Source organism: Amaranthus tricolor, chromosome 14 (genome assembly GCF_026212465.1).
Source record: "Amaranthus tricolor cultivar Red isolate AtriRed21 chromosome 14, ASM2621246v1, whole genome shotgun sequence".
Taxonomy (NCBI): domain Eukaryota; kingdom Viridiplantae; phylum Streptophyta; class Magnoliopsida; order Caryophyllales; family Amaranthaceae; genus Amaranthus; species Amaranthus tricolor.
The window spans coordinates 25,511,026-25,528,402 of NC_080060.1; the positions used below are offsets into that span (position 1 = coordinate 25,511,026).

At 36.2% G+C, this 17,377-nt stretch overlaps 1 protein-coding gene across 2 annotated transcripts; it reads right to left on the reverse strand.

The window, feature by feature from the left end:
* Window positions 1-704: 704 nt before the first annotated feature.
* On the reverse strand, window positions 705-13,070 carry LOC130799742 (uncharacterized). 2 transcript variants are annotated; one of them, XM_057662954.1, is made up of 4 exons: window positions 12,912-13,070; window positions 12,620-12,726; window positions 11,234-12,323; window positions 705-1,274 (listed from the first exon to the last, which is right to left on the reverse strand). In XM_057662954.1, the coding sequence occupies exon 3, from the start codon at window positions 12,317-12,319 to the stop codon at window positions 11,237-11,239; it is 1,083 nt and encodes a 360-aa protein (XP_057518937.1). In that variant the 5' UTR covers window positions 12,320-12,323; window positions 12,620-12,726; window positions 12,912-13,070; the 3' UTR covers window positions 705-1,274; window positions 11,234-11,236. The 2 variants fall into 2 exon arrangements, with proteins under 2 accessions (XP_057518937.1, XP_057518935.1); XM_057662952.1 differs by lacking the exon at window positions 705-1,274 and adding an exon at window positions 6,964-8,227.
* Window positions 13,071-17,377: the final 4,307 nt, after the last annotated feature.

The window sequence follows — 17,377 nt, forward strand, 5'->3', positions numbered from 1 at the left end:
TGAATGGTTTGAATGCTTGACTATTAGTTCTTGAGTTACTATTGAAGTGTTGAGGTGTTTCACAAATATATACCACTAATAAGAACAAGAGGAGCAAATGAATTCTGAAAAGTTCAATGCAAACGAACTGTCACAGAAATAGTAAAGAACATGAATGTGGCATAACAAGATATTGAAACACCACGCATCGATGCAAAGCTGATTAAACACACACACACGCATGCACGCACGCACGCACACACACACACACACACACACACACACACACACATACACACACACACACACACACACACACACACACACACACACACACACACACACATATATATATATATATATATATATATATATATATATATATATATATATATATATATATATATATATATAACCAAATGAACCCTCAGATAAGAAGATTAGAACAAAGTTCAAATGACATACCATATTCTGCAAAATTGGCATGAAGCATCAAGATTATGACATATCAACCAAACAAAATGATCAACTCTTTATGGTCTACAAACACGACGATTATTGATCTCGAGTACTCGTACAATGCATACAATTTAACAAAGAAATGGTAAACTTTTGTGGCATATCAAAATTATCATTGACTTATATGTCACACATAGATTAGCATATAACAATAACATTGACTCTCACAAAATTAACCTTTACTACTGAACAGACTCAAAGATTGTGTGATAACTAAAGTTTTTTTTTTTTAAGCAAACTGTGCACCCTATCATTACTCAATATCCATATCCGCTAGCCTTTGGAAGCTTTTCGGGAATGGAGCAAAACGTACAAGTTCGGAGACATTATTCATCTCTTATCTGGCAACCCAATGGCCACCGTATTCCCTTCCCGCTTAACATGACTACATATAAAAGAATTAAAAGAGGATCCCAACTAGTAATACGATTAATAAGTAAGTGCAAATAAGTGAAGCCTTCTTGTTTCGAGTGCACCTTTTGTACTATTCCGAGAGCGTCACTTTCAATCCATACACATTGTAGCCAAGTCGTTTTGCTAGCTCCAGCCCGTACACCTTTGTAGCAGCTTTAGCTATCCCTAGATCCCAATAACCCCTTACACATTTCGTACCAGTAAACATAAGGCAGCCTGTACTATCCTTGGCAGCAACTCCTAGACCCACCTCTCCTCCATGCAAAATAGCAGCGTCGGTATTCAACTTTAATACTCCAGCAGGTGGCGTGACCCAACAATTGACACTCCCAAAGCTTCTTTCTCTCCCTCGTTCATGTACTCTAGCAGAATACAGTTTACAATCCCGGACATAAATGATAAGTAAACTTTTCATAATTGTCAATTAATAAAGTGCTAAATACTCGGGAAAAAATAAACATATAAATAAATTAAAAACTCGAATATTATTTAGCTAATGATAGATTAAAAATCCATATAATAACAAGCAAATGCTTATTTGTGAATTATGATTACCAACTTAAATGCCTATGAAATTCAATGATGGTAGCAAGGTTATCACGATCAGGATTTTACTTTGAAGGATCGGATCGTAAAATCGATCGATCCTACCAAAATCATATATAAAAAGCTTCATTTAAGTAAACTATATCTATTGTATACTCATATTTGAACTAAAATAATGTATACGAATTCAATCTTTTCAATAACTAGTTAAAAAGATGATACGATATACATGCGTATCAATCTTACTTTCTTAGTACTTCCCAGATTTCTTGTATATATACATGTCAAAGTACAAGAGGACGATTTTTATATTACAACACAGTGTCAAGTACAAAATACACTAATTTATCTATATCTATATATCTATTACTAGAACGATGATGGTTGTAGTATTTTTCCCCCACCTAAAATTATTAACTTTCTTATCCTGATTTTTTCCCCTGTTTTCAATCCACCCTCAACAATTTTCTACTACTTCCTCCGTTTTTGACTTCTTGCAACACTTATCATAAACGGAAATTCCCAAATACTTGTAACAAACAAAAAATTTCCTTATACGGTAAATTTTTAAACTACAAAATTACAATTTTACCTCTACTTAAACACATTAAAAATCATTAACACAAACTAATTTTACCTAACCAACTGTATATAACAAAATCATAATCTAGTTAAACAAATCAAAACTCACAACAACCGGCACCTTCCCACTTAATCAATCATCAAACATGCATCTCTATCATCTTCCCCATCTTCATCATCTCCATCTCTCTCCTTGCACCATGTTTGACATGGCGCAGGTTTTCAACACTTCGGCATGAGTGCACACGCTTGAATACGGCTAAGGATAAGGATATCAATACAACTTACAAAAGAGGACAAATAATAGCTTATAATTAGAAGTAATTAGATTGTTCTTGTATTTGTAAAAATAGGCATGTGAGTTTTTAATTAGTCACATGGCTATTTGTGTTTTTAAAAGCCATGTGCTAGGCATGTGTTTCTATTGTCTTGTGCCTATATAAAGGGCCATTTACTCATTGTAATATTCAGATTTTTTATGATTAATAAACCATGTTTTAGAGAGAACAAGTGTTCTTGTTTTTAGGAAGTATTGTGTGTGCAATCCTTCCTGGATGTGTGAGTGAAACACCTTTCTTTTTTAGGGCCTAGGAATTGTGGAGCAATTCTGAATTCTCCAAGAACCTATACAAGACAAGGGAGAGAAACCTTGTATTGTTTAGGAGGATAGGAGCTTGTTTTGGTGAGTGAAGCCAACAAGATCACATCCAAGATCAGAGAAATCTGATCATATCCTTGTTGTTTTAGTAGTTTCTTGAAGGGCCTTTATAATTCTGCAAACACGCAAGTTTGGTCTAATCTTTCGGGCCATACTAGCATCAAATTGGTATCAGAGCCTAAAAGTCCTTGTGGAGTGTAGAATTCACGTGGTTTTGATGTAAAGAATAGCCAAAATGCGAACACGTTGAAGGTGTAAAAAATTTCAGATTCTGTCAGTTTTTTGGGTATGAAACTGATCGTTTTGGAGGACTTTTTGTGGGATTTTTTGAAAAATGTTTTTACACGGTATTTTACATTGAGTTGGAAAACTTTTGGATTTGGAATTATTGGATTTGGTTGAGTAGTGAAGGAGATATGCATGTTTCTTTACAGACTAAAATTGATCAAATCCGGGTAGCTTGGTAAGTTTTCTTCGAAAACCTATCAAGATTCTTTTATTTTGCTCTCATATTTCACCAAATTATCAATACCTATCCTATATTCATTAAACCATATAATTTGTGCACAATTACTTACGTTTCATAGGTTTCTTGATTGAGCCATTTCATTGTTGTTTTGCAAAAAGTACAAGAGGGTTCATTTTTTGCGTCTTCTGTATTTTCTTCATTTCTCTTTCATTTTTGAGCCTTTTTCATCGTTTCTTTTTTTCACATTGGTTCTTTTTGAGTCTAGTTTTTGTTGGGTCTTGTTGTGTAGTCATTGGAGTTGTGGGAAAAAAGATGCGCAGGTGTTTTTGACCAAAGGTCACAGAAACAGTTCAGACTGTATGTGTGTAGTAAATTTTGATTTGTGATTAAACCACACAATATTTTTGAGTGTTTCCACTTGGAGGTGTTTGTAGAAATCTTGGAGTTTATTTTCTCCATATTCCATCAATAATGGAGGTGGTTTGGTCGGTTTTACAGTAGCAAACATTTCATACAATTTTCTGAAATTAAGCTGTATGTTTCTGTTTCTTTCTGTTTTTTGTGCACAAAAATTTACAGAACTTCGTTTCTTTTTATTTCTTTCTTTTCACTATTTTTTTTTACTCTCACACATCATTTTTTTGAGAGAATCTTGAGTCTTAGGAGATAAAATCATCATGCGCAAAAATGAACAAGGCATTTGATAAAACAAAAAAAAGAGACTCTAGCTTGTGAAGTCTATAAAATTGAACTTGAATCATTGTGGAATGAGGAAAAAAGACTTAGAAGGGAACACGTGGAGAGTATATATGAGGATGATTAGTTCTCATATGAGCTTTATAATGAGCAATTGATGGAGGTTTATTGTCAACTAAGACACTTGAGTAAAGCAATTTCTCTTTTTGAAGAGAAAATGAAATTTCAACAAAAATTGCAAGAACAATATGGTGACTCGAGGTTGGTGGTTGTTCATGAATACATTCCTGATATTGATCCAATTAGGGTTAAATTTCAGATTAAAAATAAGCATGTTGCTTCACAAAATCAGATCACACCAATGGTTCCTTCTTATGATGACATTCAAGAACAATGCAAAGAGGGTAATGAAGAATTTGTTCATGATCTTGAAGAGGTAGTTGCGACATCTTGTATGGAGAAGGTTGGTTCTACAATTGAATGCTTAGAAGTGGTTGATTCTCATCCAAGATTGGAGTAAGATTTACAAGTGGAGCAAGCTAGGAAGCATGGGTTTATCAAGGTGAATTTTGCACTTGAAAATCACCTTTAATGAATTTTGTTCATGTAAGTAGATTTGTTGAATTTAATTCTATAAAGATTCGAGGTAGAGTTTTTGCTAAGAAGGGTAAAATGCAGCAAGTTAGTTGGAGTTGTGGCAACACAAGCAAGCTAATCAACTTGGTTAGTTTGTTTAATATATGGGTTTGGTTCATCATGCAAGTGAGGGCATTCATCCTTACATGCTTGATGATTTTGGGAAACATGGTTTCTAAATTAAGTCAAAAGCATGGTAGTGTAGTTGTGGAACATGTTGGGCGGCAGTGCAGTACTAGACAGTAGCATTGGTTGCTGTTTTTGGCAACTATCAACTGAGCAACAGCAACAGCAGTTCTACATGTGCACATTTGGGCAGAAAGGACAGTAGGTTTGAATATGGTTCAGTTGGGTGTGCAGCTTTCTGGTGTACAGTATGATTCAACATGAATGGTTAGAACAGTTGACCATTATAGTGGTCCAGCAGCAGGTTCATCAGCAGCATTCTGTCCTCAACAACAGAACAGCTGGTGTAGTTTGGGGTGGAGTGTGCAGATCAGTACAGCATGTAGCAGCAGATCAGAACAGATCTACACCTTTAGAAGTGGATCTGAGTTCTAGCAGCAGCACCAGATGTTAGTGCACGTCATAATAGCAATTGTGTTCAATGTGCAACTGAGTAGATTAGTAGGTCAGCAGGGGTGTTGGTCCAGCAGGTTCAGCAGCAGTGTGTGTGCAGAAGTTGATCAAGACACCTAACCAGTACAGCAACAGCCTAGGTGATGGTTCAATATGAGTGTTCAACAAGCTTGTAGTGCAGCAGCAGAACAAGTGCATTAGAGAAGCAGCAGCAACACAGATCAAGTGTGTGCATTTCTGCAGGTTTGAACCAGCAGCAGTTTCAGTTGGGTTGTTCAGCTCCTTCTGAATATGGCCTGTGCTGACAGCAACGTTTGAAGATCAGAATGTGCAGCTCTGAACAGTGGTGGAAGACTGAGATCAGTATATGCAATTGGTCATTAGAATATGCGTGGTACTGTGGGGATGAAGGGGTTGTTAGGTCAACAACACCACGTACAGATCAGAATACAGCAGCAGCATTATATGGGCCTATGTGCAAATCAATGTACAGGTGAAGATCAGTAGATCAGTGTATACTCTTGAAGACATATCAGCAGCAGGAGCTGTGTGTAGCAAACAATTGAATGAGCTCATGGAGGACTTAGAATTGAGGACAATTCTTTTCTAAGAAGGGGAGTTTGCACCATGTTTGACATGGCGCAGGTTTTCAACACTTTGGTATGAGTGCACACGCTTGAATACGGCTAAGGATAAGGATATCAATACAACTTACAAAAGAGGACAAATAATAGCTTATAATTAGAAGTAATTAGATTGTTCTTGTATTTGTAAAAATAGGCATGTGAGTTTTTAATTAATCACATGGCTATTTGTGTTTTTAAAAGCCATGTGCTAGGCATGTGTTTCTATTGTCTTGTGCCTATATAAAGGGCCATTTACTCATTGTAATATTCAGATTTTTGATGATTAATAAACCATGTTTTAGAGAGAACAAGTGTTCTTGTTTTTAGGAAGTATTGTGTGTGCAATCCTTCTTGGAGGTGTGAGTGAAACACCTTTCTTTTTTGGGGCCTAGTAATTGTGGAGCAATTCTGAATTCTCCAAGAACTTATACAAGAAAAGGGGGAGAAACCTTGTATTGTTTAGGAGGATAGGAGCTTTTTTTGGTGAGTGAAGCCAACAAGATCACATCCAAGATCAGAGAAATCTGATCATATCCTTGTTGTTTTAGTAGTTTCTTGAAGGGCCTTTATAATTCCGCAAACACGCAAGTTTGGTCAAATCTTTCGGGTCATACTCAGCATCACTCCTCCACCTCCAACACCACAACTCATTTCTCTCTCTCTCCTCCAAACCAACCCAACAACTCATTTCACTCTCTTTCCTCTACAACCACTACTTGCCTTTTTCCCACCACCATCATCGTTTGAATGGTGGTGGATTGCGTTCAAATTGGATGGTCGAATGGGATTGTGTTGGAATGACTTCAATGTGGAATGTAGATCTACATGGTTCAAATGGGATTGCATTCGACTGGGTTCGAATGTAGATCTACATGGTGGTGGAATTGCGTTTGAATGGGTTACATTGTGGTGGTGAATGGGTTGGATTAGTGGTGATCGATTGAAAAATGGGTTAGTTGGACGGTCGATTGGGGTGGTATTATGGTGGTCGAGTGGGTTGGAATTGTGGTAGCGGAGTGGTTGTGGTGGCAACGAAACTGTTGACGGGGTTGTTTGACGTTTCCAATGGTTGGTGGTGGCTGGGGTGTAGTTGTGGTAGGCGGTTTCATCAGTACGTGCTTGTAAGTTGGTGTGGTGGTAGCTGGTGTTTGGCAGTTGGTGTGGTGGTGGCTAGTGATTAATTAAACTAAAAAAATAATAATTTTCTCTTTAATGAGTTACTATAAAAAAAGATGGCTCTGGGAATTGTGCAACCCTCATTGTTGCATGTAATACGGAGCAAGTATAATTTAGTAAGTTGTTAAAGAAGATGATACAAAGGGTTTTCTTGGAAAATTCTAGAGGCTTTTTTTTTATCTTTTTATTTTTTTGAAATTACATCCATAATTGAAATTATCAAATTTGACTTTAAACTATTATAAAAATTACTATGTCGTATAGAATACAGAGTAAATAGATCATTCTTTTTGCGATATTGATGAAGAGCCAAGCAATACTCGAGAATTAACTAGCAACTTAATAAGTCTACAGTCTACCCTAATGAAGTACAAATTACACCACCATCACCTAAAAACAGTTCCATAAATTAATCAATTCTTAGCAACACATTCAAGCTCATCAATGCAAATGTTTTGCAATTACTCCAGCTCTTCTAGCTCATTAATTTTGCTGCATAAGCAAGTTGCTGCGTGATTGTCATCATATGTTGCATAATGGCAATGTCCATTGCAGCTAAAAACATCACCATCATCACCCCAAGCCCTCCTCATGTGATATGTGCATGAGAAACTTAAGTCTGAACTATGAAGCAGAGTATTGAACCACATAGAGTGACGCCTAAATTATTACTTCTACAGACCTTGTAGACCAAATGTGTATCACTACTTCTACAGACCTTGTAGACCAAATAAGAGAATGGTTTGTAGTTTAACTAAAGAATCAGCAAGATCAATTGCTGAAGAATGTGGCGGTTTGCCACTTGCAATTGCTACAATGGCTTGCAGTTTGACTGAAGTGGTTGGTGTTTTAAGAGCGGAGATATGCTTTAATAGAGCTAACATCTACTCATGATCAAGTTGACATGAAATGTGATGTTTTTCGAATATTGGAGTTTAGTTACGCTGCATATTATATCAAAAACATTAGAAACTGAGAAGAATAAGATTGATACATCTTTGGATTTATGAGTGGATGTTAGATGAAATAGAAAATTGGGAAACCCAAGTAACCAAAGGACATGTTATTTTGAATTAACTAGAAATTTGTTGTTCATTGGAATCAGAGTTTTTATCATAAACAACCATCCTTATATTTAGGCTTTTAGTTCACATAAAAGAGCTAATTAAAGTATTTCCACAAAATGGTAAACCAAATACGACACTATAAAACAGTCATCAGTCATCACAAGACTAAATGGCAAAACATCCAGAATCCGAAATTGGATGACGATGAGCAAGCAATAGGAGCAAGTAATCATCCTCAGGACCAACACTATTGCCATACTCTTCCTCAGCAGCAGCTACCCTGTGAAAAGTAAAAATAATTGAGGAACCCGTATCATTAATTGTCTCAATATCACGTCTCTATGATAAAAGACCAAAAAAGAATATACAAGTATGATTCGAGCAGCTCTTCTTGATATTATATATTGACAATAGGACTCATAATTCATAACTTTAACAGCCATTGTCTGAAGAAACTAAGCCTTAAATACAACACAACTATCCTAAATAAGTTTCTAGGCGTAGCAGAAGCATCCAACATGTAGGCATGTAGCACAAGTAAATAATTTTAGAAAAGTGATGATAAACACTAGTTGTCCTATCCTATCTATGAAGGATCACCAAATGGTTGTCGTTAAAACTATTTGGCATCCAAAAAACAAAATGAAGATATCTACATGACTTAAGCACGAAACAACCACCAATTTTTACCATTACACGGCTATGCACGAATACATCTCAACTCTGACTTAAGTACTCAACTAAACATAGAACCACAAAATCGTCAAACAAATTTCAGCATGAGCCAAGCAACATGGTTTTACAGCTGCTACCAGTGCTATGCACAAATAACATAGCATGGCATTTTGGTGATAATCATTTTAATGGTTATTCACAACCAACAACAATAAAGCCTTAGTCCCAAAATAATTTGGGGTTTAGTGGTTATTGACATTCCAAAATACATACTACATAAAAACAAATCGTACGGAAAAAACCCTCCTCAGTACAAGGATTAGTGTCCATTTATCGACAGCTAAAAGTTCTCAATATTCAATGGAAATAGCATTTGATGAAGATGAATGACACCAACCTGAAGTTCTCATCTAAAGCACGGTGTGTCGGTGTATACAATACACCTATTACACAAATTTTTAACTATGAAATGATAGAGGAAAAAAAAACCAGAATTCTGGACATTTAGACATCACCTGTGGATGTGAAGTCATAGTTACCCCTTAGGACAAGTTTTACCATGTGTTGACAGTATATTAACAAGCTAACCTGTTGTCTATTTACTAATCCTAACTTTCACTCTCTTATCATAAGATCACACGTTACTCTCCCCAACTACACTCCATTTGTTTCCTATCCCATGCTCTCTGCTCCAGCCTCATATTTTCTCCAACAAATCATCCTCGTTTGGTAGTGGTTAACCTGGATGGCGAGCATGGTGGCTATTGTCTGTGATAGGCTGCAATTATTAAGTTAATCACTTCTGCCTTATTGTGGATCCTTAATGACCCTAAACCTTAAGGTGGAACAGAGGGAGCAGTACTTTTACAGTCCCTAGAACATTTTATATTCAGTGCCCAAATTACAAAAGTTACTTGAGAGCTATATACACATTTTAGCAATCCAAATCTAAAATCTAATATTCAGACGGGAATACAATGTTGACAGAAGAAAACATGGCAGCACTAAACACTTACTATATTAAAAGGTTTTACCCTACATAGAAAGTAATCACAAGTTAAAAACTTACAGAGGAAGGGGGAAAAAATGTGTTTTACATATTCAAGAACATCTCTATATGAGGAAAGCTAGAGCATTGTATTCAACAAAATGATTCATGAAAATGAACATTTTGGCATTTCCCAATTAGTGCCCTGGTGTTTGGTTTATTTCCAATTTGGTATTCATGAACTTTGGTGATTTGCTTTGGTCAACACAAGTATATAGTGCAAATTTCAACCAGATCACAGGCGTTTTAAACCGTCACAATAATGAAATTCTTGCAAATTTATATGAAAATCCAATATTATGTTCACAGTCATTCTCACACTTTGTTACACACTTGCACCTATAAAATTATCAAATTAGATGGAATTTCAACCATTGTACCTCATGTGTCATGGACTCATAGTATTAAAGTGGGAATATCTCAAACCTCTAGTTAAGAGAAGTGACAAGGCCCTAAAGTGCAATTTAACTAATCATCAATGCATTAAAACTCAAGAGAATACCTTTTTTTTTACCTTACAGAAACCATTAACTACCTTTGCAGAGAGATTAACTACCTCTTCCTCTGTGGAGAGAATATGAAATTAAAAGAATTCAGCTTAATCACATGCTTAGTTTGAAAGGCAAGAGGCGCACCTAGGCGCAACAGGGGTGTGCGCCTCTAGTGGGTTAGGCTCAAAAGGATAAAAAATGAAAAACACACAAAAATAAAGCCCACAAAGTCTGCGCCTTTGCGCTTCTCGAAGGGGTATGTGCCTCAGCCTCCAGAGGCGTTTTTCTTGGCGCCCTAGTGCACCTTGCGCTCAGTGTCACGCCTAGGCGGGCGCTTTTAAAACTAAGATCACATGTCAGTTTTTCATTCAGCTGAATTCACTCCACAAGCAAGAGCACTTTTTTAAAGTGGTCAACCTGCATGACTTTTGCTGATCATGCAGGAGCATCCAATGGCCTAAACCTGGCACCCAAGTTTATACTTCAATTCATTTCAACAAATTTCCTATTGCTTCTTGGCACATCTATGAGAAGATTATAATCATTATTATATTTGGTTTAAGGCTTGCCGTATCTTGGTGATCTTGAAATTTTTTATAAAAGGACTCAAACTTCGTTTCATCATGTGTTCTTTTCAGATTCACATCTTTCACACTTGTCTAATAAATTCTGCATAATATTTTCCTTTAACGTACCGTCGAAATACAATCACTCCAATCATCAAAGAGCATTAAACAACCACAGGTTCTAGACTACGAGGCACGATGAATGTGAGATTTGAACACAATAGCACATTAGAAAACAGCCGAACACCATCAAGAACTTCATAATTAAATATGAAAACTCTACTCCTTCGTAGAGTTATCAAACAACAAAAAGAAACGAGACTCGGAAACTAATCACTAGTGCAAATTTTTGGGAGTGAAAATTTATCCATCAATGCCTCTTTCAACTAAGTTGATGAACAAATTTAGCATTGTAAATCGAATCCACATAAAAAGAGGCAATAAAATACCTTGATAGTAAGTAGAATAATAGCAAGAATAAGAGATGGTAAGATGGAGAAGAGTACCTGCTAAACGGGGAGGAAATGAAACACATTGGTACTTCCCGGAAGTTCATATGAGTAGGAATCACAGACCTTGACGGTTACAGTTTCACCGGTGACCAGCACTTGGAACTTGTAAAAGATGACTTCGAGGGTAAAATCAGTAGGCCGGGAATATATGGGTGTCCAACCAGCAAAGCACAAAATATTGTGGCCCAAATGAAGCATTGCATCGAAATTAAAAGTTTCAACATTCATATCAATATTGTCTTTAAAGCACGAATCCCACCAGACTTTCAACCATATTTTCTTGGTTATATGAAAAGCACAAAGAAGAGATGGAACTCTATGGCAGTGAAAATATATGACCCCATTAACAACAGCAGCAGCATGAGCCCAAAGTTGGAAATCAGAGGTGAGACATTCCCATGTCCCAATAGCATCAGCATCAGGATCGGGAGTGAAAGCATAGAGGGAAGGCAACGAAAGGGGACCACCATAGAGGCGCATAAGAATGCGTTTGTTGGAAGGGTCGGGAAGTACAGGAACAGACACACTACAACCGGCAAGGCTTTGAGGGATAGGGAGAGAGTGAATTGACTTACAGTGGCCAAGGGCACCACAGTCAAGAACCTGGGGCGCAAGGCAAACAGATTCGAAGTTGTAAATATTGCCAAGAAAGCTAACATAGTTGGGAGAAGTATTATCCTCAACGAAGACAGGAGCTGGACACCACACTGGAGCCTCATCAGACATGTCAAGAAATAAACCGCCGGAGTAGAATGTGTGGTTGGAACAAGAACACTCATCAGATGATTGGACGTCAGGTGACCGCGCTCCTCCCACTCCCACTAAGTAGATAAATTTATTCAAAGATGACACCATGGCAGATGAGAAGAACTTAGCCATGATAATTGAAGGAAAGCAAGAATGAGTAAATATATTGTGCTTCAGATCCACCGAGTGACATTCTGCACGAATGTGATATAATTGAGTACCACCTTGTAGTCTTTCTGAAGGCAAGCCTTCATTGCTTTGTGCCAGCATCACAATCCTTTTTTCCTCTCTTTCGGCTTCGAATGTGCTACTCTGCTCTCTCTCTGTCCCCATATCCCTACACACAAAAGCGGCTAATCAAACAAACTAGGAACTTCTAATACCATGGATAGAGATTGTTTTCCTCCGATAAAAAACTAGGATTTACCCAACTGAACATGCAAATTAATCAAACAATTCCCCACCTGACCCAGCCCGACAGCCACTCCCCAGGCCCCAGCCTAAACCCGACAGCCACCCCCTCCCTCTGCACGACTGCACCACCACCGAAACCACCCTAAATTGAGTATATACTGACAGTCTGACAATTAAATACACGATTAACACAATAACTCTAGGCTGTCAAAATCTAACCTTAGAGACTGCTTCAAATCCTTCAATGGAAGAGAGAAAGCTCAGAAAGTCAGAAGCCGCTTCAATGGCGAATTTCGAGTACGCTCCACAAGACCACAAACCAAACCCTGCAACACATTAGCAACCAAAATGGACTCAATTATTAAACTAGACTCCAAAAATTATGTTAAACTCTTCGAGTATCTATAACCAATAGTTCAAGTATCCAACTTCGAAGAACCCTAAATTGAGTATATACTGACAATTAATTAATTAAATTAGGTCAATGATTAAAGAAAAAGAAGCATCTAACCTTTGAGACTGCTTCAGTGGAGGAGAGAAAGCTCAGAATCCCCTTCAATGGAGAATTTCGAGTACGCTTCAATAGAGGAGAGGGAGAGGAACTCGTGGTCTGCGTCTGTGTTCTGGCCTTCCGAGAGGAAAGATAAGGGAAGGAGTCAAGGAGTACCGTGAAAAGATCTAAATTTTTTTAAAAACAGAATGAAATAAAAAGGAAAAAAAAAAGTAGGTTGTCGTGAGTAGGGGTGTAACTTCGGTCAACCATTTGGACTTTCATCAAAACCAAATCAAACCATATTTTATTCGATTTTCATATTTTTAGACCAAATCCAAACCAAATTTATTTATAGACCGAACCGCAACGAACCTTTTTTGAATTCACAGACCGAATCCAAGTCGCATACCAAATAAATTTAGGCCGAATTTTTACAGTGAAACCGAATAGCAAATTCCAAACACATAATACCAAATTTCACTCAACCAAATTACTTTATCAAATTTTTCCACCAAATAACAAATACAAGTACCAATCAGACATTAGACAAAAGAAAATACAATTACTTTATCATCATTGTCAAAGTCTAATAATACATGAAAACAGAGAAACACAATACAAACGATTTTTCTGATACAGTTTAGGTATGGATTACAATAAACACAATTAATTCCCCTCAAAATTACTCTATCATCATCGGCATACATTAATTTATGGCGATTTTTCAGCAGTTCGGGTATGGATTAAAAACGAAAGACAACAAAACAGATAAAAAGTAAAAAACGAAACACATATAAACAAAGGAAAAAAAAAACAAGTAAATACATAGATTAAACAAAAATAAGACTTAGATTAAACGAAAAAAAAAAAACAGAAAAAAGTATATAGATTAAACGAAATTAGGGACTAACCTTGAAGATATTGGACTTTAGAGGGAAAAGGGAAGGTTGAGAGAAAGATGGAGATGGGATGGCAGAAGATTCAATATCCAAGTGGGACAGCACTTAGGGTTACTGGGTTAGGGAAGAGAGAATGAAAGGCAATTAGGTTTCCAAGGAGAAGGGACGACGCTTTAGGGGGTGGGGATTAGGCACTTAAGTTTTGGGCCTGGGCTAGTGGTAGTGGGCTATACTAAAGTACTAAACTATTACAAATTTTGATGTTCGGTCTTGTAAATCGATTTTCGGTTTTCTAAAATTCCAAACCTAATTATTTCGGTTTTTGAATTTTCAAATCTAATCCAAACCTAATTTAAAAAATCACCAAACCATATTTTTTATTCGGTTTGGTCTGGTTCGATTTGCGGTTTTAATCCGAATAAGTTTCACCCCTAGTCGTGGGATCCACAATGACTACATGTGGGTCCGCCACTGGTAGCGATTTAAAGACGTCGAGCCGAGCCGAGCCAACCAACGCCGGTCCGCCGTGGAGCCAGGGAGGCAACACCGCAAGGAGCGAATAATTAGGGTTTGGGGTTTGAGGTGAGAGAAGAGAGAAGAGAGAGTGTGAGTTGTTTTGTGAATTGGGATATCGTGAAAACAGGGGGGAAAAAAAAGTTTTCGGGTTTTTGTTACTCACCAGATTTGATCCTTGTTCTGCGTCCGAAAACGAGGAGCACCAACCACTCCGCCATCTCCCAATATAAAATTTATTATCGCGCATTTTATATATAACCCTTATTTAAGTATTTTTTTTAAATAAAACAATAAAAACTTCTACTTCATCCGTTTTGAATTACTCGATACGCTTTCTATTTAAGGAAGTTTCAAATTACTTGCTACACTTTCATTTTCAGCAAAAAAAACTCTTTCTAACTCTCCCCTCTTACATGGTCCCCTTTTTTCTTTCTTTCTATCTCTCTCTTCTCTAAAAGATTGCCTAGGACCAGTTGAGCCCACTAAACCCACGCTGAATCCGCCACTGACAAGGGCGGTGCAGAAAAATCGGCCAAACATACTAATACATATGCATGGAAATATTAACTGAGTTGCTACACCCATTATACCATGAAACTAATATGATTAAAGTTTGAAACATTGACATGAATGATTGAAACTTTCACTTCAAATATTGAATTTTTCAATGGAAAGATTGAAACTTTAGGGTGAAAATGGAAATTTTTTAGAGCTAAAAGATAAACCTGAAATTTGCCAAGACAAAAATTTCTTTTATATTCGCTAAAAAAATCGCTCTGAAATTTTCAACGTATAAATAATAATCGACAAACACTGGAAAATCCTAATTATTGAAATAACAAAGCTAATCAAATTATATTACAGCAAAAAAAAAAAATTAATATCACATTAATATAGCTCAAAATCAGAATAAACATATCAATTATACCGAAAAAACGAAGAAGTAATTAAAAAAATCACATAATATGTTAGATCGCGCATGAAATTAATTATTATTCAGAAAAGACAAGATGAAATTACTTATTCCGTAAAACGAATGCCGGTAATTGCTTGGAAGAAGAGAAGATAAGGCAAAACTTGAAAGCGTATTAATGTAAACCCAAGATTGATTGATTGATTGATGTAGTAATAATCTACGAAGTAATAATAATAGGGAAGAAGAAGATAATGAAAGAGCGGGTGGGTGGTGGGTAGCTTAAGGCCCAAAATGCATAACCCATACTACGTATAAATTAATTAAGGATACGGGTCTTATCTCCCAAAACGGCCCGTATTCGATTTTTCAAAACTATCTCCTACTTGATGCATGATCTGAACATTCTTGTTCTCGTCAACTTATTCTAATAAGTTTTAGTAAAAATAAGTTTAGTTCAGCTGAAATAAGTTCAGTTCGATAATAATAAGTTCATCTCAGTAAGTATAAGTTTAGTAAAGTAAAAAATTTGTTCAGGTTTTAACAAAAATAAGTTCATTCAGTAAAAATATGTTCAGTTCAGCAAAAGAGAACACGAACTTACTTACTGGAGCTTCAAATATGTCAAACAATTGACCTACTTCAACTCAAAGAAAATCTAACCGGACCCGATGATAACTGTATCTAATGTAATATTGATTATTTTACCATTGTCATTTATTTAAAATGCACTACAAATTCTAATGTAATATGTTGCATAATGGCAATGTCCATTGCAGCTAAAAACATCACCATCATCACCCAAGCCCTCCTCATGTGATATGTGCATGAGAAACTTAAGTCTGAACTATGAAGTAGAGTATTGAACTACACAGACTGATACCTAAAATATTAGTTGCTCGCAACATGATTAATATAAGAAAAAGGAAAATGTTTATCACTGTTGCAGACCAAATATTAAGAGAATGGCTTGCAGTTTGATTGAAGAATCAACAAGATCAGTTGCTGAAGAATGTGGTGGTTTGCCACTTGCAATTGCTACAATGGCTTGCAGTTTGACTGAAGTGGTTGCTGTTTTAAGAGCCGAGATATGCTTTAATAGAGCTGACATGTGCTCATGATAAAGTTGACATGAAACATGATATTTTCCGAATATTGGAGTTTATTAGTTACGTTGCATATTATATAAAAAACATGAGAAACTGAGAAGAATAAGATTGATAGATCTTTGGATTGATGCGGCCGTAAGGATGGCAATGGGTCGGACTCGGCTCGGACTATCCACCCTCCGACTTTGCTCCAGATAAATCTCGAACTATTTTTTTCAGTCCACCTCCACTCGGAGTCGGATTATGCATACTCCAACATTACTCCGACTCGGACTCTCGGACCTCCGGCGGAGTTCGGATTATCATCAAGATTTATTCTTATCGATATCACATTAATGATTTTAAAGAGCGAAAAAATTAATATAGATTAGTCTTTAAATACAACCTATTTACTTCTATAAATCTATCAACATGACATTAGTATACAATTATTCTAATAAGGTATTTACTTCCATACATCAAGTTTCAAAGCAATTTTGATGAGCATATGGTAATGAACTACCATCATTCAATGAAAACAAATACAAATTACCCATGAATACTTGCTCTCAATTATATCATCCAACATCATACAAATACAAATTAGTATACAATTATTCTAATAATGGCAGATTGGAATAATAGCAGTTTTTAATTTGAACAAAAGAAAACAAATACAAATTACCCAGGAAAAATACAAATTAGTGTACAAATTTGAACATCATACAAATACAAATTAGTATAAAACATCATTCAAAGAAAATTGTGATTTTTTTGAATCAGATTATAAAATGGTTAGTTCATGTTTCATCTATCATATTTTGACTCGCATTTTCGAAATTTATTGTCATGTTTTGTTTTTTTTCGGATTTTTTTGTGATTTATTTTGAATAGGCTCTGCCCAATTAGCAAACTGTTGATTACCCTAGTTTCAAACTTGTTTTTGTTGGTGACGATGGTACAGGTAATTTTTTTTAGTGAGTTTTAGGCTTCAGATTTGCGTGGGCTACAGGTATAAATTTTTTGAATCAGTTTATAAAGAAAACAAATACAAATTACCCAGGAAAA

Excerpts from the sequence above, each read along its gene's own strand:
- LOC130799742 (XM_057662954.1), bottom strand. The coding sequence starts at position 12,319 with ATGGGGACAGAGAGAGAGCAGAGTAGCACATTCGAAGCCGAAAGAGAG.